Source organism: Triturus cristatus, chromosome 5_2 (genome assembly GCF_964204655.1).
Source record: "Triturus cristatus chromosome 5_2, aTriCri1.1, whole genome shotgun sequence".
NCBI lineage: Eukaryota > Metazoa > Chordata > Amphibia > Caudata > Salamandridae > Triturus > Triturus cristatus.
In genome coordinates, this window is record NC_140588.1 from 104922228 (window position 1) to 104947830 (window position 25603).

Sequence of the window (25603 nt, forward strand, 5' to 3'; positions counted from 1 at the left end):
AAGTGGACGAGCTGAGCCGTCGGCGCGTAGGGGGTCATGAGTGGCAGTTACACCGATAAGTGGCTCAGCGAATAGGAGGAACCTTTGCTCTATTTGTTTGCCACAGCTGAGAACGTGCAATCTCAGAACTTTAGCTGGAGTTTCCAAGGCGTCTCTCACTTCAGACACATTATGCCTCAATCGGAACTCAGGACTCCTATATGCCTTTCCGCCGACACCCTCAAGACAGTGTTCCTCATCACCTTTACATCAGCATGGCGAGTTAGTGAGCTTCAATCTCTGTGTCAACCCCCTGTACACTATCTTTTCCCCAGACAAACTGGCTCTGAGGGCGCAAGAATCCCTCTTACCAAAAGTTGCGACACAGTTCCACTTCGCTCTTCTGTGCTTCACTTCATCCCTCTATGGAGGAAGAGAGACTCCATCACTTAGACCCAAGCGAGAGCACTGAGCTTTTACATAGATCGTACCAAAGAACACCAGGTGTACCATCAACTCTTTCTTGAGTTCTCTGGACCAAAAAAGTGAGTGGCAGTGCAGAAAAGAACCATCTCACTCTGGATTGTGCTCTTCATAAGGATCTGCTATGCACTGGATGAAAAGCAGCCTCCAGAAAGACTATGTGCTCATACTACCATTGCCAAAGCTGTTACTACTGCATTAACACGTGGAGTTCCTGTCCTAGGCATTTGCCAGGCATCTATTGGCATCCCTCCATATGTCACACAGCACTATTGTCTGGACGGTCAGGTTAGCTGGGAAAGGCCTTTTGCCAGCTCAGTTCTGTGTTGAGTCTATTTACAGACCTACTGTAAAATAAGTACTGCTTTAGTATCTATTCAAAAGGTGAGAACTTGGCTCCTAGAAGTCTCAATCGGAAGAATGAGTTTCATACCTTCACTAATGCTCTTTCTGGTTGAAACTTAATCTATCCGCAGATTCTTCACCGACTCTCTCATCTTCCCCATTCTGTGACTGGAGTCTATCCAGTCTACGAATCTGCACATTGGTCACACCAGTTTGCTTTTGTGGCTTTGTGACTGGGGACGTGGACAGTCTTCAAAGCAACTGTCAGTGCTCCGAAGGGGCGCTTTTATAGGCTCTACTTATCATTTTTCGAGTGAAACAGCATCAGTGCGGAGCAACACAGTGCCACCAACCGGCACACAGCGGTACTGCTGAAAAGTTAGCAGATCCAGTGTGATGCCTGGGCAATATTCAAAAGGTGAAGAATTTGTGGCAATATAGTCTCAACCAGAAAAAGTGTTACCGAGGGTAAGTAACTTGTTTTCCTCGGTCAAAAAGGAATGCCCTGAGTGCCTAAAATCAAAATCTACATGAGCTAAAGCTGCCTTAATAGGTTTGGTAAGGGGTGCAACTTTACTTGACTCTGGCAAGCTGCAACATGAGCTCCCTGGATAAATTCACCAAGCACTACTTCCTTCAACAGTCAAGTTCAGACTTTTTGATATGTCTACTTCTCAGGCCCTCCAACATTTGGGAGGTACTGCTTGGGTACCTGTCCTAATGGTGAGGAATCTGCGGCTAGAAGTATTCATCAGAAGCACAAGTTACTTACCTTTGGTAATGCTCTATCTGGTGGATACTCTATCTAACAGCAGATTTCTCACTGCCCCATATCCTCCCCATTCTACAAAGTGGACTCCTGTATGTGTTAAAAGGTTTCCAGGTTAGTTTGACACATGGTCACCACTAGTTTGTCATGATTGGTGTGCTTCTGAGAGTGCAGAAAAGTTCAGCCAAAAGCTGATGTCTGCAAACTGAAGTGGCACCTCAATGCAGGTCTGCCACTTAACTTCTGTGGCACCTCTGAGCACATAGGAGCAATTGCTATTGAAAATCCAGATACAGGTTGGCATCTGGGATTAATGTAAGGTTAGGAATATGCTCTAAGAGTATTTACGAGAATGAGTTTTACCGAAAGTAAGCAACTTGTTTTAGGTCCCTGTACTAGGATCCCTTTTTAACCAACATTGGGAGAGAAACCTGACCAGCACCAGTTTAGATCATGCTCCCTCACTCTGTGTCTGTCTGTATAAGGAATTGCCTGTCTAATTTGTGTGCTTATCCTACCTCATTGAAATATGTTATTAATAGATGTGTGTCGGAGAAATGCATGACTACCATGGTTAAAATCATAAATCTTGAATTAAATAGTTGATTGTCTTGTCAATTTGATGAACATCTGTTGTTTATACAGTTACCTCATAATGTGTTATTTACCTTTTTAGATTCAACTGCAGGGAATGGGGTACTTACAAAAGCCACTGTTCCCATTTATGCTACAGGAGTTCTTACGTGCTATAATCAGGTGGGAATAGATCTAAGCGTTAAAGCAATGTGTTTTGTTCCTCTACTGTTAAAAATTCTTCTTTACTCAAAATTATATTGTCCTGATTTGTTTTCTCAATGTCTTACTACAACTATTATAATACAAAGTTTTCCCTGTATTCCTCAGAATCTGAGAATTCAATATAGTTAAGTCAAGGAAATGAAATTAGTCGTCTGTGAGCTGTTCACACATACTGACAAATTAATTGTGTTGATCGAGTCCAATGCATGCATCCTTGGCTTTTGTTGATCGAGTCCAGTGCATGCATCCATTTGCACTCCAAAATGTTCAGAATCAGCCCATTGCCCCCACCTTAGGGATTTGATCATGCTGGTTCCAATACCAGCGATTTGAGGTCCTCAGGGTTACTATTAAATGAATGCTCTTACAAGGGGTGCTCCTTCAGTGGCACAGCAGATATGACTACAGTGCTGTAGGATGTGGTGAATGACTTTCTGGGTGGTCTGACCTACATATGGAAAATTGCTTGGGCAAAGAAGAACATAAATACTTTCCTGTTATTGCAGTTCATAAGACTTTGAAATTCATACTTTTTATTCTGAAACTGAATCGCCTTTGTCTCTATGCACAATTGTGAGGCCTTACACTTGGTGCCCTAGGGATGGTGGAAGATTAAAAAAGGCCTTTATTGTTGCCTGTTCTGTGGTGGGTAACAATGGCCTAGCAACAGAGTCTTTCACATTGATCCCTCTTAAAAACAAAAAGGGCCTTGTCTTCAGTGTTCAGTTTATCTGAGACCAGGTTTCAGTGTTTGTGTTCCACTTTTCATACGCTATTGCTCATTTTACAAAAGGTAGTGACACAAACCACACATTTCTCATTAGCATTTTTGTTATGGACCATACAGTAGTTCCCTAGGGTAATACCATGCCATTTTCCTGAATCTCTGGAGTGGACCCTTGGGGTAACCCATGTCCTGCATTTTTTGTATCAGGAGGTTAGATTCTGGGCAAAACATTGGATTTTCTTTTACAACAATTCCTTTGTATCCCCAGAAACTGCCCAAATAGAAGGTTATCCCTCAAGCCCTGGAGATGATGCCTTCAACACCATAACAGAGTGTTTTGCCTCAGTCTATTACTTGTACAATGTGATAAACCTTTTATTGTTAGAATGCCTAATTAAAATGTCCATAAAATGTATCTCTCCGGTTACTGTGGGATAGTGTAAAATGTATGTCAGGAGAGCAGACATTGAGCCATGCCAAAAAGCGATCCAGTGTGGTAATGTCTCCCTTACAAATCATGAAGACATCATCTATGTACCAATGTTATTCAAATATGGATTGCCATCAGGAAAAAATGTGTAGATGTTCCAAATGATGCATATATGTATTGGCTACATTAGCGGCAAAGGCAGGACCCATCACTACACCCTTAGCTTGAAAATTACAGATATTTTGGAACATGAAAACATTTTGTTTGAGTGTTATTTTTAAGAGAGCAAGTATGAAACTAGTTGGAACAGTCATAGGTTGTTCTTTTGTCTCTAGAACAACTTCCAGAATGGACAATATCTCGTCATGTGGAATGTTGAAATGTAAGGGTAGTATCTCCATGGTAATTACAATTAGATTGTCAGGCGTAAATGGGTAATCTTCTATAGTCTTTATAATGTCCATTGTATAAGTGATATATGCCTTCATTCATGAGATAAAAGACTTAATAAAGAAACACAATGTACTTGCACAGTGGCGGCTCAAGTATGGACCCTGCACCCTGATAGTGTGGGTCATCCAGAGGGATTATCTAACCACTTTTGGATTTTGGGCAAAGTATATTAGGTTGGCATGCGTGGCAGTATCTTAATCAAAAAGTCAATTCATAAATACTTTGGGACCCCATTTCCTTGCCTCTTTATATATGACCCAAATCTTAACGCTAATTTCTGTTGTGGGGTCTTGGGTCAACTTTTTGCAATGTTCACGGGCTTCGTTTGCGCTGCTCATTTCCTAGACCGTGACCACGACCCGAAGTCATGCTCCAACTGCCGGGCCCTGAACCCGAAGTCTTTGCGGGAGCAGTCCTGAAAGCTTTTGGAGACCCGGCAGTCCGCTCCGTTCGAGGTCCCGGTCGAGAGGAAGTTCGCGGGACCTGTCGCGGAGCAAACACCATTTGTCATCGAAGTCTTTGCACTCATCCAGTAAGTCGAAGCACAAGAAGAAGCATCATCGCTCTTAACTTTCTCCCCAGCCGTCGGCCGACGCGGGATCCGGAGCGTTGCCACTGTCCGGCTCCATCCTCGTAGCCCGCTGGGATAATTCCGTGCTTCCCTCCCTCTCCGGCAGCCGGAGCATCCCCAGCCCAGCTTTGTGCATTCTACAAAGCCCTCCACTCAATCTTTGTGCAGCCCGACTCAGCCGGTGCACCTTCGAGCCCTGCAGACTCAGCTGAAGGCTCTAGGCCTTCAATGCCGGCGGCTCCTGCCTCGGTGCCGCAGGGCCCCCATGGATCCAAGCCTGGATCCGGATCGGTGCCAGCCGACCTCACGGTACATTCCCCGGCACCGATTCCAGTGGCGACGCCCCCGACGCCTGCTGCACCCCCAGCGAGTGTAGACCCCAGCCTCACCCCCTACTTGGACATGGTGCGAGGACCGATGTCGCTACCAGCGGTGGAGGGTACTTTTGTCTCACTGTTCATCCCTGGTGTTGCCTACTGCCCTGAGTGGCAGCCAGTGGAGGGTGAGGAGGAATAGGAGGGGTCTGTTGACCCTCTTGCAGACCAACTTGAAGAGCCAGACTGGAGAGGAGAGTTGTGTGATGCCAGTGGTCTGGATACCTCCCCCTACCTTGGTATGCTTTCTCTCCCAACTGTGGTTACGGAGGAGGGAGCTTTCTACTCTGTGGTGTTGCATAAGGCGGCTGAGGCATGGTCATCAAGCTTCCTACGGTGGCTGTCAGCCGGCAACAGCCTCTACGGAGCCCCTGCTACCTTTTAATGATGCCCTTATTGACGTCCTTCTGGGCACTTGGTTCATTCCCAGCACAGGGGCTCTGCAGTTCCAGTAGGCGCAGCATCAGAGGAATCTCTCCGACATGGTCCAGATCTCGAAGGGAACTGTACAGGACCTGCAGTGGTGGTTAACCAACCGTGATTGGGTCAGAGGCAGACCCCTCTCCCTTCTCAAACCGGACCAGACAGCAGTGAGAGATGCATCACTCCTGGGATGGGGTGGCCATCTAGGAGAGGTGGAAATCAGAGACCCCACATCAACTTGCTGGAGCGTCGAGCAATTCACTTGGCATTTAAAAGCCTTTCTTTCTTCAATCAAGGGAAAGCTGGTTCAGGTCTTCACGGACAACACCACTGCTATATGGTACTGCAACAAACAAGTCAAGGTGGGGTTGTGGACCCTTTATGAAGAGGCTAGTTCTCTGAACGCCAGGGAGGACAAACTCAGCTGTCGATGCCTAGTGGATAATGAATGGCGTCTCTGGACATGGCTGGAACAGCAAGGCATATCCCTTGTGGTTCAACACATGGCAGACTCCCTGATCGTCAGAGTGGATAAACTCGCCCATCAATGCCTAGCGGATCAAGAATGGCATCTCCATCCAGAGGTGGTACAAAATCTCTTTAAACAGTGGGGAGAGCCTTGGTTAGATCTGTTCGCCTCTGCAGAAAACGTGCAATGTTGGCAGTTTTGCGCTTTGGGAGTTTTCAAGGCGGCTCTCGCTCGGAAATGCTTTTTTGTCTCAAGTGGAGCTCAGGCCTCCTTTACGCCTTTATGGCCATACTACTCCTGCCCAGAATGCTCAAGAAGATCAGGAGCAACCGAGCCCAAGTCATTCATGTGGCTCTGGACTGGGCATGGAGAGTTTGGCATTCCGAGCTTCTCCAAATGAGCATCGATCCTCAGATCAGACTGCCCCTTCGGGATGAACTTCTAGCACCTTCCTAGGCTGCCAGACCAACCCTCATTATTTAAATCTCCCATTGTAAATAGACTCATCAAAGGCCATGAACAAATGTTCCCACCCTTCCCTTTTATTATGCCTCAGTGGGACCTTAATTTGGTTCTCACCTATGTAATGTGCTCTCCATTCAAACTTCTGCACAATTGCCCCCTCCGGCTGCTTACTATCAAAACAGCCTTTCTAGTGACAATCCCATCTGCTTGGAGGGTTAGCGAATTTCAGGCTCTGTCATCCAAGCCTCCTTACCTGACCATATTCCTTGATAAATTGGTGCTTCACAGTAGGGCCTCTTTCTTATCGAAAGTGATCACACCATTCCATGTGGGGCAATCTGTCACCTTGCCCACTTTTTATGTTCCTCTACACCCCTCTAAAGAAGAGGAGCAACTTCACAGTCTGGACCCAAAAAGAGCGTTGTCATCTACCTTGACCAAAAAGTTCCGGGTGGACAACCAACTATTCTTTGGGTACGTTGGAACAAAGAAAGGTTGTGTGGTGCTGACAATAACTATCTCGCAATGGGTTTTCTTCTGCATCAAAATTGGCTACGCTCTGGCCAAAAAGCAGCCTCCTAAAGACTTAAGGGCTTATTCCAGCAGAGCTAAGGCTGCTACCACAGCATTTCAAATTTGAGTTCCAGTCCTTGACATTTGTCAGACAGCAACATGGGCATCCCTGCACATGTTTACCAAGCACTACTGCCTGGACAGTTCAGTCCGCAGGGAGGGTCTTTTTGACAGCTGTGTCCTGCAGGACTTCCTGGTATAAACTTGTCCGCAATCCCTCCTCTTGGGATGGTATTGCTTTGTATCTATTCAAACATAAAGAATCAGCAGCTAGATGTCTCTAAGAGGTGTACAAGTTACTTTCCTTTGGTAACCCCTTATCTGATAGAGACATGATCTAGCCACAGATTCCTTACCTACCCATCAATCCTCCCAACACTGCGACATGTATCTGAAAGAAACACGTTAGTTAGATTCCTCACCTTAGAATATCCCCAGGCGTCAGGCTGGATCCGGAAAGATTTTTGTAGCAATACCCCTTGCGCGTCGTTAGGCGTTGTCTGCGGCTCCGCGTCCGTCGTTGGCGTCGTGCGCCGGAATGATGTCGTCGGAGTACTTAGACGCCGCCCTCGCGCGCTGACGTCAGTTCTTCTTTTTTCTGTGCCAGTAAGCGCTGATCCGGGAAGAGCTTACCCCTAGTCACTTTTTGACTAACTTTTTGACCTCTTTTGGTTCCTCGACTCGACATCTGGTGCCGGTAGGATGCCTGGATTCAAGCATTGTGACGCCTGTCACCGACTGATGTCGGTAACGGATCACCATCGCCGGTGCCTGTACTGCCTGGGGGCCGACCATGACGCGGAGTCGTGCCCCGACTGTCAGGCCTTGACGTCGAAGGCTAGGCGGGAGCGGTCCCGTAAGCTACTCGAGCTTCGACACTCTGCTCCGCGTCGCTCTCGGTCCCGGTCCAGGAGGAGGTCCAAGGACCGCTCGCGGAGCCGCAGCCATCGACATCGCTCGTCGGGATCTTCGGGTAAGTCCTGTCACTCCAAACACTCTAAGAAGTCCAAGCGGCGTCCGCGCTCTTCGGACTCCCCTCACCGGTCGCGCGACCCGGCCGAGGGTCCGGGTGGTTCCACCCCCGCGGCTTCGTCGGAGCCGCAGGAGCCGCGCTCGTCTCCATACCCTCCGGTCCCTGGGACTGACGCGACTCCGGTGGAGGTCAGTGCCTTCCTCTCGGCCATGAGGAATCTGGCTCCACCGTCGACAACTGCCGGCACGCCTTCGGGCCCCGCAGGGTTGACTGGGCGACCTCGCGTGCTGGCGGCTCCGGCCCCGGCCCCGGCGCCGTCGAGGGCTCCGGCCCCGACGCCACAGGTCCCCGAGGGATCCAGGCCTGGATCTCTGCCGGCGCCGGTCGACCTCACGACGCCGCCGGCGCCGACACCGGTTCCGCCCCCGACGCCGACCCCGCTCGGCGTCGAGCCTCAGTTTATCCCTATTCCGGACCCGGCGCCGGTACGGCGCCGTCCGACGCCGTTACCGGCGCCGATGGGTGACCGCTTCATCCACCGTCCGGCTCTGATCATTCCTCCTGTCTACCAGAAATCGGATGATGAGGGCGACTGGGAGGGGTCTCAGGACCCTCTGATCGAACAGGCCCAATTGTCTCAGGACTGGGCAGAGGAATTGGGGGACGCCAGCGGTTTGGATACCTCTCCAGACGCTGGATTCATCTCTCCTCCGACTGTGGCCTCGGAGGAAGGTGCAGCCTTTTCTGTGGTGCTGCGCAAGGCGGCCGAAGCCCTGGGGCTCAAGTTGCCTGCTGTGGCTGTGAGGACTAACGTCCTCACCGAGGTCCTTCAACCGACAGCAAGCTCCACTGAGCCTCTGCTGCAGTTTAATGAGGCCCTCATTGACGTTCTCCAGGGCACTTGGTCCAAGCCCTCCACAGTCCCTCCTGTGGACAGAAACGTTGCCCGGCGCCACCGCCCTGCTCCGGGCGACCCCACATTCCTCTCCCACCACCCCACCCCCGAGAGCCTGGTTATCCAGGCCTCTACCTCCCAATCCTCCTTCCCATCCGCTCCTCCGGATAGGGAATCCAAGAGGTTGGAGCAGTTTGGCAGGAAACTGTTTTCGTCCCTGAGTTTGGGACTGCGGTCTTTAAATACCGCTTGCCTTTTGGACCGTTACTCCCACTCGCTGTGGGATGCGGTGGAGGACGTGCTGCCCTTGTACCCGGAGGAGGCCCGGGAGCGACTCACCCAAGCACTTGCTAACGGGCGAGATGCAGCGCGGCATGCCATTAGATGTGGACTAGACACCACGGACTCGCTGGGTCGGGCGATTTCCACCACGGTGGCGCTTCGGCGTCACGCCTGGCTGAGGTCCACGTCATTTTCAGGGGATGTCCAAAGCTCCCTCATGAACATGCCCTTCGATGGCACTCGCCTTTTTGGCGAGAAGGCGGACAGTGCGCTGGCCCGGTTCAAGGACTCCCGGGCCACGTCCAAGTCCTTGAGTCTTTCGGCCCCGCAGCCGCAAACTTCCGCCTTTCGCCCCTTTCGTGGCCAAGGAAGGGGCGCCTCCTCACGTCCGCCCACCCACCAGCCGCAGAACCAACCTGCACGCGGACGTGGTTTCCGCCGAGGCGGTTCTGGAGGACAACGTGCCGGTCAGTCCACATCCACCCCGGCTGCATCCACCTCAAAGCCCTCCTAGTCCGAGCTTTCAGGCCCATTCCACGCCAGTGGGCGGCAGAGTTCGCCATCACCTGCTCCACTGGCGCTCCATCACTTCAGACAGGTGGGTGCTGCAAATCGTCCGAAGGGGCTACTCCCTCCCCTTCGAGACGACCTCTCCAGCCATGCCACCGCAGAACCACCGTATGTCGGGGGATCATTTGCATCTTCTCCGGGAGGAGGTTTCGGCCCTCTTGGCCAAAGAGGCCGTCGAGCGCGTTCCTGGTCCAGAAGTAGGTCGTGGTTGCTATTCCCACTACTTTCTGGTTCCCAAGAAGGGCAAAGGGGGCCTACGCCCGATCTTGGATCTCAGAAGCGTGAACTCCTTCCTCCGGTAGGAACGGTTCAAGATGCTCACTTTGGCTCAGATTCTTGCTGCCCTAGACCCTGGAGACTGGATGGTAGCGTTGGACTTACAGGACGCTTATTTCCACATCCCCGTCCTGCCGGCCCACCGGCGTTGCCTGTGATTCACGGTGGGTCAGGAGCACTTTCAGTTCACCGTGCTCCCCTTCGGCCTCACCAGTGCTCCTCGGGTGTTCACGAAAGTGTTGGCGGTGGTCGCAGCTCATCTGCGCAGATCAGGGGTCCCAGTCTTCCCCTATCTCGACGACTGGCTGTTGAAGGCGGGCTCGCCCTAGCAAGTCGTCTCCCACCTCCAGACTACGGCAGACCTCCTGCATTCGCTGGGGTTCTCCATCAATGTGCCGAAGTCGCACCTGAGTCCCTCCCAAAAGCTCCTTTTCATAGGGGTGGTTCTCGATTCTCCGCAGTTCCGGGTCTATCCGCCGGAACAGCAGGTCCTGGACATTCGAGCCCTGATTCCCATCTTCCGGCCTCTGTCCTGGATTTCGGTCAGGTTGGTGCTGCGGCTTCTGGGGCTGATTGCCTCCTGCATCCTGTTCGTACCTAACGCCAGATGGCGGATGCGGGCTCTGCAGTGGGACCTGAAGTTTCAGTGGGCCCAGCATCAAGGCAAATTGTCCGACCACGTCTTTATCTCGGAGGGCACGGCGAAACAGCTGCAGTGGTGGCTCACGAATCGCGATTGGGTCAGCGGCAGATCCCTCTCCCTTCCCCAACCGGAGCACGTGGTAGTGACGGATGCGTCCCTCCTGGGATGAGGGGGCCATATGGGAGAGGCGGAGATCAGAGGACTCTGGTCTCCAGCGGAGACTCCGCTCCATATCAATCTTTTGGAGCTGAGGGCAATCCGACTTGCACTGAAAGCCTTCCTTCCCTCTGTCCGGGGAAGTGTTGTGCAGGTGTTCACAGGCAACACCACCGCCATGTGGTATTGCAACAAACAGGGCGTGGTGGGGTCGTGGACCCTTTGTCAGGAGGCCCTGCGCCTCTGGACAGGACTGGAACACCAGGGCATCACCCAGGTGGTTCAACATCTGGCGGGCTCTCTGAACGCCAGAGCGGACAAACTCAGCCGCCGGTGCATGATGGATCACGAATGGCGTCTGAACTCGGACGTGGCGTAAGGTCTCTTTCTGCAGTGGGGAGAGCCTTGGTTAGATCTATTCGCCACCGAAGAGAACGCGCAATGTCAGCAGTTCTGCGCGTTGGAATTTCCAAGGCGGCACTCGCTCGTAGACGCTTTTTGTCGCGAGTGGAGTTGCGGTCTGTTGTACGCCTTTCCGCCTATACCACTTCTGCCCAGAGAGCTGAAGAAGATCAGACGCGACCGGCCCCAAGTCATTTTGGTGGCTCTGGATTGGGCACGAAGGTACTGCTATCCCGAGCTACTCAGTCTGTCCGTCGATCCCCCGATCCGACTGCCTCTTCGGGAGGATCTTCTGTCGCAGCAGCAGGGGACAGTCCTCCACCCGAACCTGTCCAGCCTCCACCTACATGCGTGGAGATTGAGCGGCGGCAGTTGATGCCATTTGACTTGCCTCCTGAAGTCTGTGATGTCATTCTGGCAGCCAGGCGTCCCTCCACAAAGACGGTATACGCCTGCCGGTGGAACAAATTTGTGGCATGGTGCACAGCAAAGGCTGTGGATCCCCTTTCTGCCCCTCTTTCTGAGGTTCTCCTCTTTCTTCTTTCTTTGGCCCAGCAGGGCTCTGCTCTGGGCACCTTGAAAGGTTATCTTGCGGCTATCTCCGCCTTCCTTCGGCTTCCTGATCAGCCTTCTCTTTTCAAGTCCCTGTTGTTTCACGCTTTCTCAAGGGCATTACTCATCTGTACCGTCCTGTTCCTTTCGTAATGCCTCAGTGGGACTTGAACCTTGTTCTCACTTTTCTGATGTGCGCTCCCTTTGAGCCCCTTCATAACTGTCCCATCCGTCTTTTGACTTTGAAAACTGCTTTCTTAGTTGCAATCACCTCCGCTAGGCGGGTGAGTGAGCTCCAGGCTTTGTCATCCAAGCCTCCCTTCCTTTCAGTTCATCCAGACAAAGTTGTCCTCCGGACACATCCTTCTTTCCTGCCTAAAGTCGTGACTCCCTTTCACATCGGGCAATCTGTCATGCTGCCCACCTTCTTTCCGCCTCCGCATCCTTCAAAAGATGAAGAGAGGCTCCACCGTCTGGACCCAAAACGTGCGCTATCCTTTTATTTGGACCGCACAAGGCAGTTCCGGGTGGATGAGCAACTTTTTGTTGGATACGTAGGGGCTAAGAAGGGTAAAGCGGTACACAAGCGGACCATCTCTCGGTGGGTCGTGTTGTGTATTAAGACCTGCTATTCTTTGGCGAAGAAGGTTCCTCCTGTTCGGCTACGGGCCCATTCTACTCGGGCCACAGCGGCCACGACTGCACTGGGACGGGGAGTCCCCTTGCACGACATCTGTCAGGCGGCGACGTGGGCTTCGCTGCACACGTTTGCGCGACATTACTGCCTGGACAGCCAAGTCCGGAGGGATGGCCACTTTGGCCGTTCTGTTCTCCAGGACTTTCTGGTGTGATCTTGGTTCGCAGTCCCACCACCGGGGTTGGTATTGCTGGGGTGTCTATTCTAAGGTGAGGAATCTAACTAACGTGTTTCTTTCAGATGAACAAGTTACTTACCTTCGGTAACAATGTATCTGTAAGAAACATTAGATAGTTAGATTCCTCACCGACCCACCCAGCCTCCCCATCTAGGGTTAAGGTTCTCCCTTTCAGGGCCCTAGATTTTTTTGGGGCACCAGTGTCTGTCTCTTGCATGGCTCAGCGTCCCTGGCGCGGAAAGCTATGTACAAGAACTGACTTCAGCGCGCGAGGGCGGCGTCTAAGTACTCCGACGTCATTCCGGCGCACGACGCCAACGACGGACGCGGAGCCGCAGACGACGCCTAGCGACGCGCAAGGGGTATTGCTACAAAAATCTTTCCGGATCCAGCCTGATGCCTGGGGATATTCTAAGCTGAGGAATCTAACTAACTAATGTTTCTTACAGATACATCGTTACCGAAGGTAAGTAACTTGTTCTTCTAGGATCAAGGCTGAACCCTGTTCAAGGCCCTAGGTGTTCAGAAAACGCAATAACAGTGCAGTTAATGGCTCTGCGCTTGTGATATGGAAAGTTGTGAAAAGTAACTGACTTCAGCACGCCGAAGTGGTGCCTGTATAGGTGATGCAGACGTCATAATGGCGCAGCCAACAACGTAATGTGGAGCCGACCAACTCCACCTACCGGCGTGCAGGAGTATTGCTCAAAGATATATCTTCCGGATCTAGTCTGATGCCTGGGAAATTCAAAGGTAAGGAATCTGTGTCTAGATCGTGTCTCTACCAGACAAGTAGTTACCGTAGGTAAGTAACTTGTCCATTTGGTACAGACTGTTTTGTGAGACCATGTGCCTTCTACTGGTAGATGATCCATAAGAGCTGGCCATCCATTCAGTGAGTCGTTCATTTTGGTATTCTAAGATGAAATGTGTTGCTAAAATGGAACTCCTTTGAACAGATTTTCTGCTTTCCATCACAATGGAAGAGATTGTATTTCTTCTCGAATAAGAATCAATCTGCATACCCGTCTGCCAGAATGCTGTGACCAATAATCACCGATACACTCCTAAAAAGGCTTCATATGATGACGAGTGTGGGCTACTAAGAAAATGTAGGATACAGTGGACCCCACTAGTGAAGAGATCTGGCAACCAGTTACCTGTGATGTCCTCAAAAGATATTGACATTTCATTTGGATAAAGTAATCTCTCCTAAGATCAATACACTTTTGCCACCTGCGTGTTGAAGATTAGTAAAGTCTATACACATAAAGAAGCAAAATGTAAAATCGGAAAACTGAAAACTTGGCCTAAATGTGAAGGAATTTGAAAATTGGAGGTAAAAAAATAATAAATAAAACCATAATTTTGAAAAGCACCAACTTTCTCATTAAAATAAAAATTTTGATTTTCGTGTATTAATTTGTTTACGAGTTAAAGATAATATTTCCTAATAAGCGTATATTTTGGATGTATGCATATTCATGTTCTTTTGTGGATCGTTTTGAGGTTTTGAATTGCAGAAATTGATTGCTTAGGTTGGGAAGCTCACTTTCATGAGAGATGTAGTGGGGGTCCAAAGACGTTATAAGGTTAAGAACCCGTTCTCTGGACTAATCACATACTAAGCTTGTTGACACGATTTTTAAACAGAGTTACAGGGTCAGTATTATATTTGAATAAACTCTGTTCTTTTGCAGAAACTCAATACTTTCTTCCAGTGGCAAATATCATGTTTATCAAGCAGTGGTTCTGAAAAATATTTCCCGAAGTTGTCACTTCTCGAATAGTTATACCAAAAGTGTGTTTCATCTCGCACACTGATACCTGAACAGTCACATGACATATACTGCATAAGAACAGAATTTCCACCCAAAAACACTGTATAGCTCTCTTATATGTTAATAACACAGTCTACCGAGTTCTTAAAGCCCCATAGAATTTCAGAGCACAGGTAATTTAGCCTCAGCGAACTCAGGAGTCAATGATTTTACAACTGATATTCCCAAGTAATGTTCCTTGACTAATACTATTTTAGTATTAACACAAGTCTTGGGATCTTACCAAATCATTAAGCTCTGGAAAAATGTGGTTTTCTAACAAGACTAACTGCTCTACTTTCAATAGATCTGAACAAGATATTTTGATAGCTACTTATAACCTCAGACCCCTCACCTTCACATAGGCACCGTCAATGGCAGAGGTGGATGAACGGCACAAAGTGCTGTTCGAGCAGAATCCACCTCCACTGAGAACGTGCCCAGCTCTGTCTGCCATACAACCACTAGACTATACTTCTGTATCTGATACCTTGGCTTTACTACATGGTAGTACTCCAATTTTGCACAATCTTTTTGGCACTGCATCAGACAGTGATAACTATGATGAATGGGACAACTATGTTCCCCCCAAATGATTTGTAAAATTGGTTTAAAGAACTTCAAGATGCCATTGCCTGGATCTTTCCTGAGGTACTGGTCTTGTGTCCCCCCCCCCCCCCCTTCCCCATCCTCCTCTCCCCACCATCTCTTCACCCTTCCCAGGCCCGGTCATGAAGGAACACAGTTCTTTCACTGTGATGTGAAGAGCAGCAGAAGTTTTAGATTTCCGGCTCCCCACCATAAAAGTAACGTATTGGCTGAGGTACTTCAGCTGGGTCATTCTACCACAGAGCACCTACTACTATTTAATTACGCCTTATGGATACCCTTTTGGGTACTTGGCCAAAACCTTGTTCATGTCCACCTGTTAATAGGCAGGTCACTCATCACCATTGTACTGCACAAAATGACCCTGCCTTTCTTACTCTGTGCTTGATGCTAGAAAGTCTGGGTGTTCAGGTGTCCACCATCAAAGTCAATTCAAATGTTCTCCCTGAACGTGAATCAAAGAGAATATAGACATTTAGGAAAACAATTCTTCTCTACTAGCTTGGCACTGAGCTCTGTGAATGCCAACTGCCTTCTGGCATGCTACTGTCATTCCTTTGGTATACCGTGGCGTAAATGTTACCAGGTGTTCAGTATGATCTTTGGGCGTCCCATATCCAGGCTTTTTTAAGAAGGCTGCGATGTGGCAAAGTTTGTCACAATTTCTGGATTGGAAACGGTTGACTTATAGATTGTGCAATGGTTACTAAGGTGGCCCTTCGATGCCACGCCTGGATGAAGTCTGCGGGCTTATCTTGGGGTGACTAGGTTTCCTTAATGGGCATGCTTTTTGATGGTTTTCGCCTTTTAGGTAAGACTTGACGTTGGAGCCATTGTGGGAAATCAAAATCACAGTATATTCCTTGGGCCTTTCCGCTCCCACAAGACCATCACAATTTCATCCTCTGCATGGCTGTTGTAGAGTTTTTCCATTTAAATAACAATATACTCCTCCATCAGCCCAGCAGGCTTTTCAGCCCTTGTATGGCCAAGGATGTAGTTCTCCCAGACAAAGGCTCAAGGCAGCAGGGACAGCATGCAGCTCAGTCTCCCACCCCTCCTGAATTTGCAGCCACAGACCGCTTTATTGCGCTCTTGCAGGCACACACCATCCCTGTCAGTGGCGAGATCCTATATTTCCTCCAAAGGTGGCAGGCCATCACTTCAGACAAGTGGGTCCTCCATATTGTCCATCAGGGCTACACCTTCCCATTTCTCTCTACACCTCTGTATCTTCCACCATCATTAGTGCAGTTAATGGAGGATTGACTGTCACGTGTTGCAGGAAGTGCAGGCCCTTTGGTGAAAAGGGCCATAGGGAGGGTTCCGGGCTCTGAAGTAGGAACTAAGGGTTACTCCTGTTACTTGTGCTGATGAAGGACAGAGACATTTATCCCACCTTAGATCTTCGCACTCTCAACGCCTTCTTGCTTTAGGACTAGATCAAAATGCTCACGCTAACCCAGGACCTGTCAGCCGTAGAACCCAGAAACTGGAAGGTGCTGTTGGACCTGCAGGATGGTTATTTCTATATAGTCATCTTGCAGGCCTACAGGAGCTGCCTGCGCTTCACAGTGGGTTAGGAGCATTTTCCTTTCACAGGGCTTCCTTTTGTCCCCACCGGTGCCCTTGATTTTTTTTGTCCCAGTGATGACAGTAGTGTCAGCTTATTTTTGGAGGTCAAGGCTACCAGTCTTCCCTTACCACCACGACTGGCTGCTGAAGTCGGGCTTGTTACAGACAGATGTCAACAACCACCAGACAACAGACCTCCTAACATCATTGGACTTCACTATCGACGTGCTGAAGTCACATCTGGCTCCTTCTCAAACTCTCCAATTCATCTGAATCTATTGTGAAAATGGTGCATTTTTGTGCCTTTTGCCCAGAGCAGAGTCCAGGACATTGAGGCAATGATCCTGGTGTTTCAGCCTTGGTCCTGGATCTCAGTGCGGATGGCGCTCAGGCTCCTAGGGTTGTTGGCCTTTTACATCCTACTCCCCAAACCTACCAGGCGGCACATTTAGACTCTGCAGTGCAATCCCAATGGCACAATAGAATCTAGTGGATCCTATCCAGATTTTGGAGGAGGCTGCAAAAGATCGGCAGTGATGGCTAGTAGACCACAATTGGGCCAGTGGCAGGCTTCTCTCCTTACCGCACCCAGAGCTAATAGTGGTCACAAATGCATCACTACTGGGTTGCGGAGTCCACCTGGGAGAGGTGTAGATCAGAGGACTCTGGTCTCCTGTGGAGACTCAACTTCACATCAGTTCTGCTGGAGTTGAGCATGATTTTGCTCAGCATTGAAGGCCTTCCTACCTACTATCCGAGGATGGCTGGTGCAGGTGCTTATGGACAACATCACTGCCATGTGGTACCACAACAAAATGGGCGGAGTGGGGTATTGGATCATGTATTAGGAGGTTCTGCACCTCTGAAGGTGGCTGTACTGCCAAGGAACTTCTGTGGTGATAACAAAACTTGGCAGGGTCTTTAAACGCCAGGGCAGACAAACTCAGCCGCAAACACGTAGGCGATCACGAATGGCAGTTATTTCCAGAGATGGCACAGACTGTCTTCCAGAAGTAGGGTGAATCCTGGCTCGATCTCTTTGCCACCAAAGAGAACTCTCAACTGGAGTACTTTTGCGCCTTGGAATTTCCAAATTGACTCTCTCTAGACACACTTTCTGTATAGAGTGGAGCTCGGGACTCCTGTATGCCTCCCCACCACTCCCACCCCAGTTCTGAAGAAGAAGAGAATGATTGTGCCCAAGTCAACCTAGTGGCACTGGATTGGGCCAGGAGATTGTGGTACCCAAAACTACTGGAGTGTGGTAAATAATTTAATTACCGGGACTTAATTTGATACAGAAACATAATAAAAATAGCTCAGTAAATAAGAGGCAAAATCCGTGGTATTAGAGGTTCAGAATGGGCTTTATTCCAATGGACGATTCGAATCGTTGACTCCAAGTTCCATCACCACGGAGGTTCAGGAAGTGAAGTACATACTTTATTGATAAGTAATCACTTTTATACAATAGGCATTACAGTGAAGCAAATGTAGGAGGCGTAACAATTGATAGTGAAGATAAAACATACATACGTAGCAAAAGTGGGCGTAACTAAAGAACGTCATCAGGTGTGATGTCATAATAGGGTGGTTCCATGAAAGAATTTCGCAATGTCAGCAGAAATACTTGGCAGAAATGCGCGCGCAGCAGCATGACGTGTGATTGACGTGCAACTAGGGGGTGAAGGGGATTTGACATTTAGCTCTACATGTGGAGACAGAAGTCTGGAGGGTCAAGTCAACCTAATCCCAAATCATATCTAACATCCTATGTTTAAAGAACTATGTTATCAAAAAGAGAGGTCTCTTAGAGTAGAATCTTATTCTATACTGACTATACTGACTGTTAGTGCGTGTACAAGCGTCTAAGTGTCTACACTAGATGCGAGGGCAGAAGTCTTCCATAATAATAGGGCTATGAATTACTTGCATAAAGACAGAGAAGCCGGGCCTTTGCTCGGTAGCTGGAAGAATGTTTACTTAAACTACTAGACAGGAATGCATTGGGTAGGGAGCGGAGCAGATAATTTCGAAGGTGAAATACAGTTTTTGGCAGGCAACAGGCTGATGTCAGGCACCGTTAGCTGCGCAGAGAGTAGGACAAAGTTCATGGATACAGATGCGAGCTCAGACTGGAGCTTTCAGAGGCAGAAGGCAAGAAAAGCTTGATGACAGAATCAGGGCCTACTTGCCTGGACTGTAAAATGGCATAAGTGAACCATATAAAGCCGGTGGCCTTTCATACTTAGAAATGGAATATCCAGCCTATTCATGGCGGATCTGAAAGAGGACATGTTGACGGTGGACGCACATGTGTTTGCGTCTTCATAACTGGAACTGGAGGGAACATACATGTACTTGTGATTCATACATGAAACCGTTGGGGTCCAATATAGGGGACATAACTGATCAGAAAAATCCATATTTCCACATTCCCTCCTTGTCCCCTACTTGCCCGTTAAGAGATATCAATCTTCATCAATCCGTTGATCTGTTCATATAGCATCATTTGTTCTTCTTTTTTCTTCTGGGATGAATGAAATCTTGGTGGTGGAATACACGATGTGGCACACAGACCACAGATCGCTGGTCCACATTGTAGACATAGACAGCAACTGAATAGTATGAGAAGGCCAATACCTAGGAAGGATAGGACCTTCCATCCAAAGGTAGATAATACACTCCAAAACCAACCGGACCAAGTCCAGGTGCCTGGATTCTGGTGTATCTGGCTTACAATCTTATGAAGGCGAGTTATGGCTTTATATACAGATGGCGAATTTTCTGGTATGAAAATGCAACAACTTGATCCGATGACCCTACAAGCTCCGCCCCTATCGGCCAGTATGACGTCAAGGACAAGACGATTTTGAAGCACAACAATCCGCATAGCAGACTGCTCTTCTGTTAAATTGCCTAAGGCGGAAATAGTTTCGTTCACTACTGCTTCAAGGGTTCTAGTTAATCTACGTATCAGCTTACTATTAGTAACGGTACCTATATAGGGAAAGAGACCTTTATTGAAATCTGTGTATTTTTCCCATGCTGTTTCAGTGTAATCGACTATTGGGAGATCTCTCCTTTCTCTATTGTGTACTAAATGAGTATTTCTGTGATAATCAGGAGGAGCTAGGAAAACAGGTGGCAAAAGGAATCCGATGTAGCAGGTACCATCCCAATCTAGAGGCAAACGTACATATGCCGTCTGACCACATATGAAATAGGAATGGCGGGAAGCTCTAAATGTAGACTTGCCTTGATCACTAAATTCTATTACAGTGGTGCATCTACTATGGCCCATATGTATGGAACCATTCTTTCTTACACATAATTCACCTTTTACTGGAAATATTGACATAGCGGGCAAAATTGGAGTAGCTTCGGATTCGACATTTAGGATCATAAGATTAAGCGTAAAATTACCTAATCCATACACTTCATTTTCTAGATCAGTTCCTGTTCTTTTGGGAAGTCCCTCCTTGTTAGGGTAGCAGACTTTAAGTAAAACTAAGTTCAAATTTCCCCATACCCAGTTGTCTTGATAAACTGCAGAATTCGAATCTAGGGAATTAAACTAAACCATGCTCCACAGGAGCCGTTGTGTGTGAACGGGTATGGAAAGAGAGGTAGAATTCCTTTATAATTCTGATAGGGAGGGAGTCGGCCACATATCCAACAATTTGTAGCATTGCTAACCTGATGGGAATGATGTAACATACTAATAAACGTGTTATTGCGCAGCGCAAATCTATAAGACAACTCATGCGGAGGTAATTCACTAAAAGAATGTTCAGCAGTAACATTATAAACATGTCTAGAAATAGGATAATATATGTGCAACAATATACTTGCAGTAATTATTAAAAGACTTAAGAAAAACAAAATTAATAACGTCACTGTGCAATGACTACGCAGTGATTTACAGTACGCATGTCGTTTCAGTTTTATCCTTCTGTTTCGTTCTCTATACAGGTCTAAGGGATACATGTCAGAGACAAATTCAACCGCTTCACCTTGGAGAGGACTTAAACAATCAAATTGCCTGACTGGTTAGACCTAAGTTTTAGTTTGTATTGTTCGTGATTACTCAGTTCAACCAAAGGAAGTTTTGAGTCAATCGGTGAAGACACGCAAGGTGTGTCGTTTACGTCTGACGACAGTCCATGAAATTTCTTGATATGACTTGAATGTATCCAGCCTTTTCGACCTTCGATCTTCACGGCTGTCCTCGTCGTTAGCAATACGAGTTGAGGCGGCCTCCACCTAGGATCCAGCTGAGACTTCCGATCAAAGTTCCTCACTAAGACCAGATCTCCTGGAATTACGTCATGGGGTTTCACCTCAGTGTTGTCGGGAAAAGCTGCAGCTACCTGTGAACGACAAGATTGTAGTGCAGACATCAAGGAAGCCAAGTAATCTGTCAGCATATTACAGTCAATATCAGTTATTTTGCGTGGTATAGGCGTCCCCCACATATTTGGTGGTCTGCCAAAGATCACCTCATACGGGGATAGCCCTGTTCGAGAGTGTGCTACCATTCTCATGTAAAAGAGTGCAACTGGTAACGCTACTACCCAGTCGACACCTTTCTCTCTGCATATTTTGGACAATCTAATTTTCAGGGTCTGATTATGTCTTTCCACGAGACCTGCTGCCTCGGGGTGTCGGACACAGTGGAATTTCCACTGATAGCCTAACAAAAGTGAAACGTGTTTCATTAGTTCGGATGAAAACGCCTGGCCGTTATCTGAGTAGACAACACGTGGTAAACCGTATCGTGGGAAGAATTCTCGAACTAACTGTTTGGCAGTAGTCGGGGCAGTGTAATCTGAAACCGGGTATGCCTCTGTCCAACGGGAAAGAGCACAGACAACTACGAGAACATATTTGAATCCTCGACATCGTTCCATCTGGATATAATCCATCTGGAGGACTTCAAAAGGGTGATCAGGAGGCTGAAATCCACCCTGTTCTACGGGAATGCTTTTTCCTGGGTTAAACTGACAACAGATCATACAGGTACGAACTTTTTGTTTAGCTGCTGCTCGTAAATGTTTGTTGAACCAAATGTGTTGAATGCTGTCTAGCATAGCTTTTTCTCCTAGATGCGCTGGACTATGTACAGTGTTAATAATGACTTGGACCATTGAATCAGGAAGGAACCACACAGATTTTTCCTTCGTCATCCATCCTTGATCCGTTTGGATCCCTCCTAATTCAGTCCATTTCCCTATTTCGTCTGGTGTAGCATGTGTCTGTATGTCAATTACGTCAAGAGTGGGATCTTTAACCGTCATACAATGTGTTGGCGTCGGGACTATTGTCTTTGTCATGTCGGATGTTTGAGTTTGAGCAGTCTGTTTAGCTGTTTTGTCAGCTAGATCATTGCCTTGAGAAATGATATCAGTAACTTTCGTATGAGCTTTACATTTCATAATTGATATTGCAGTGGGTAGATGTATTGCATCTAATAAGGCATGAATGAGGGGTCCGTGCTGAATGTGGGCACCGTGAGAAGTTAAATAACCTCTCTCTCGCCACAGCACGCCGAAGTCATGTACAACTCCGAATGCATAACGTGAATCAGTGTATATGTTGACTTTTTTATTTGTGGCTTGAATACAGGCTTGTGTCAGAGCGATGAGCTCTGCGGCTTGAGCTGACAAGGTATTTATGCAATTTGTTTCAATGATTTCAGTGTCTGTTGTGACTGCGTAAGCGGCCACTAACTCTCCTGTACTTGTTCTCATACATGAACCATCTACATACAACGTCAGGTCTGGGTCTGACAATGGGACATCTGTCAAGTCTTGTCTGGGTTTCGTCGTGATTGTAATAACTTCAATACAATCATGCGCTAGTGGGTCTGTTCCGATTACAGGTAAAAGTGTGGCAGGATTCAATGTGTTACAACGTCTGATTTCTATATGTGGCTGAAACAATGTTAATTCATACCCTGTGAGTCGCGCTATAGTCAAATGTTGTGTTTGCGTTCGATTCACAAGAACCTCTACTGCATGTGGTACTTGAACTGTCAATGGATGTCCTAACACTATGGCATCGCTTTGTCTGATTGCTAAAGCTGTTGCTGCCACTGATTTAAGGCATGCAGGCAAAGCCTGAGCTACGGGATCTAATGTACTAGAAAAATAAGCACATGGTTTGTGTGATCCTGCTTGTTCCTGTGTGAGTACTGACAAGGCAGTACCTTCGCGCTCTGTAACAAAGAGTGTAAACTGTTTATTGTAACATGGTGTTGCTAAAACAGGTGCTTGGCATAAGGCTTTCTTTAGGCTTTCAAAAGCTTGTGCATGTTCCTGAGTCCAAGGGAGAACAGTCGATGTGGCTGCCTCCTGTGTTGTCAATTGAATGAGTGGTTTTGCTAGAAATGCATACTGAGGGATCCTCTGCCTACAATATGAAGTGAGGCCTATGAAAGCCCGCACCTCCTTTTGTGTCTTGGGTATTGGCATATTAGCAATCAGCTGGATGCGATCTGGTGTAAGCTGCCTTCCCTCCTTGGACAGCGAGTGTCCGAGATAAACAACTCGCTGGACACAGAATTGCAGCTTAGAAGGGGACACCTTGTGCCCTTTTTCGGCTAGAAATTGTAAAACTGTCAGTGATGCTTTCTCACATTCAGGTTCGCTTCTAGCGGTGATCAGCAGATCATCGACATATTGAAGCAGGGCAGTGTTGACTGGCATGTGGATACTGTCGAGTTCTCTTTTCAGTGCTTGACTATAGATGCTGGGGCTTTCTGTAAATCCTTGAGGTGCGCGTGTGAATTTAAAGCTACGTCCATTTAAACTAAATCCGAACAAGTATTGGCTTTCTGGATCTATTGGGACGCTGAAGAAGGCATTCTTGAGATCAATTACAGTAAAGAATGTTGCCTCGGAATCAATAGCTGTCAGTAATGACGAGATATCAGGGACCACAGGGAATTGTGGCACAATGCATTTGTTCAATTCGCGCAGATCAATAACCAATCGATATACTGGCGGGGCCTTTGGATCTGTTCGTTTAAGAATCGGAATTATCGGGGAATTACATACATTGGAGTCTGTTTCCACAACCACTCCTTGGGCAATGAGCTCGTCAATGATTTGCAGTAAAGCCACTACAGCATCTGGTGGTAACTTGTATTGTCGCATTCGTGGTAGTACCACTCCTGCCTTTAGTGTAACTCGATATGGTGTAATATTCATGCAACCAACATCAGTAGGGCCTTGTGCCCATAAATGTGTAGGTAAAGTCTGCAGTCGGGGATCCATGTCTCGAGACACATAGTGACCTTTGAAATCACGTAAAAACAATCTTACTCCTTCCGGAGAACAACATATTATAGCTCCTAGAGCTTTCAGTGTTTTTATACCTAACAAGTTTTCTGGACACGATTTAGTAAGCAATAAGTCTGTAGTTCGGGTCAAGGGTCCTATCGTAAGTGGAAGAGGCTGTGATACTTCATTAACAATAGGTTTTCCTGAAAAACCAAGGGAAATATTCTGTGAGCCTGAGAGGGGTGCCCCTGGAACTTCACTATGTTTTATGGTTGTTCGACTTGCCCCTGTATCAAGTAAAAATTTTCTATCTTGGCCTAATAATTCACTATGTACATAAGGTCCTTCTTGGTCTACTGGGACCTCGATAAGGGGTAAGTCAACTTCCCTCTCTAGGCTGGTTCATGCGTATCGTTGATAATCAGGATAGTCGTACTGTGCGGTCTGGTACAGCTGTCGTGTCGTGGTTTGTGTGGCAGCAACAGGCAGCGCTGGTGCAGCTGGCACAAACTGTATAGACTGTTGTGGAGCTGGCATGGACTGTGCATGCTGCGGGGCTCCTTGTTCATTCTGATCCTGTCTAGGTGGCCGCGGTCTTTCCTGTGTTTTACCTGTGGCAATATTACGCTTCAGGACTGGGCAATCGTGTATGTAATGTCCTGGCTGTTTACAATAGTTGCATGTCCCTTTTACAGGTCCTGCTGAATCACCGGACTGTGTCATACCCTTTTTATGACCTTCAGCTGGAACTGTCTGGGAGACTAGCATTTTCATTTTTGTGTCTTTCATGCGTCTTTGTTCATGTTCTTGTTCCTCTCTAATTCTATTGTGATGATACTGTAACATTTGTAACATTTGTGATGGGGTGTTACCTTGCCAGGTACTCTCGAATTTTAATACTCTATTCTTCACTTGGGGCAAGGAATTTTCAACTAATTTTGTCACAAACAGATGTGGGTATGATTCGCTACTTGCTTTTATGCCACTATTTATACCAAAACATTTTTCAAATCGGGCATAGAAATCACTAGTGTCTTCATCTTGCTTTTGTTTACAGGCTGAAATTGCACCCCAGTCTTCCTTTTTCGTAGTTAATAAACGTGGCAGTACCTGTACTAGTAAACCTGGTAGTGCTTTAGTTTTATCCCCAAGCCCTGCTCCTGCAGTTCGGGCCTTTTCTTCTGCTTCTAATGCTGTCCAGTCTATCTTTTGGTCTCCCACCTCCCACTCTTTTTCCTTGAGTTTTTCATAAATGCCAGCAGGCATTAATACCTTTAATATTGTCATAATGTCGGGATAGGTATACTCTCCCATGAGTAACATGTCTTTAATTTCTCGGTGGAAACCCGCTGGGTCTTTGTCATGACTGGGTACCACTTTCTTCATTTCTAACAATTCTATTTTCGATATGGGCGTATATACAAATACACGTTTAAACTCATTGTCCTCGCCTTTTATTGGGTGTACTTCTCGTAAGGGATTCTGTCTGTCCATGTAATACGTCGTTCTTTCCTTGATGGGCAGTGAGACATGTTCTGGGCATACAAAAAGAATGTACTGCTTTCTTGATTCTAGTATTTCTCTAATTAACTTAGTACCTGAACCTCTCCATCTATTCGTGAGTAATTCAGTCAATATATCAGGTAAGGGACCAGGATCGGAATGTTGGCTTTTATATAGTATAAGAAGTTGTTGAATCATATAAATCCCAGCTAAACGCTGTTCATCTGGGGTGAGGTTCAAAAATGTGTGTGCTACTGTATCATCACCATATTTTCCGGGACTGTCAACCCAATGAACGGCTGACCTGGCTAATTCTTGTTCATCCAT

General features: G+C 47.6%; 1 protein-coding gene across 7 annotated transcripts in view; it reads left to right on the plus strand.

Moving 5' to 3' along the window:
• Nucleotides 1-25603, plus strand: part of RELCH (RAB11 binding and LisH domain, coiled-coil and HEAT repeat containing) — a 760620-nt gene that overhangs the window by 544859 nt on the left and 190158 nt on the right. For all 7 annotated transcript variants that reach the window (XM_085606887.1, XM_085606888.1, XM_085606890.1 and 4 more), the window contains one exon: nucleotides 2253-2332. In XM_085606887.1, the coding sequence (XP_085463013.1) occupies nucleotides 2253-2332 (80 nt within the window). The remainder of the gene's footprint in view (nucleotides 1-2252; nucleotides 2333-25603) is intronic.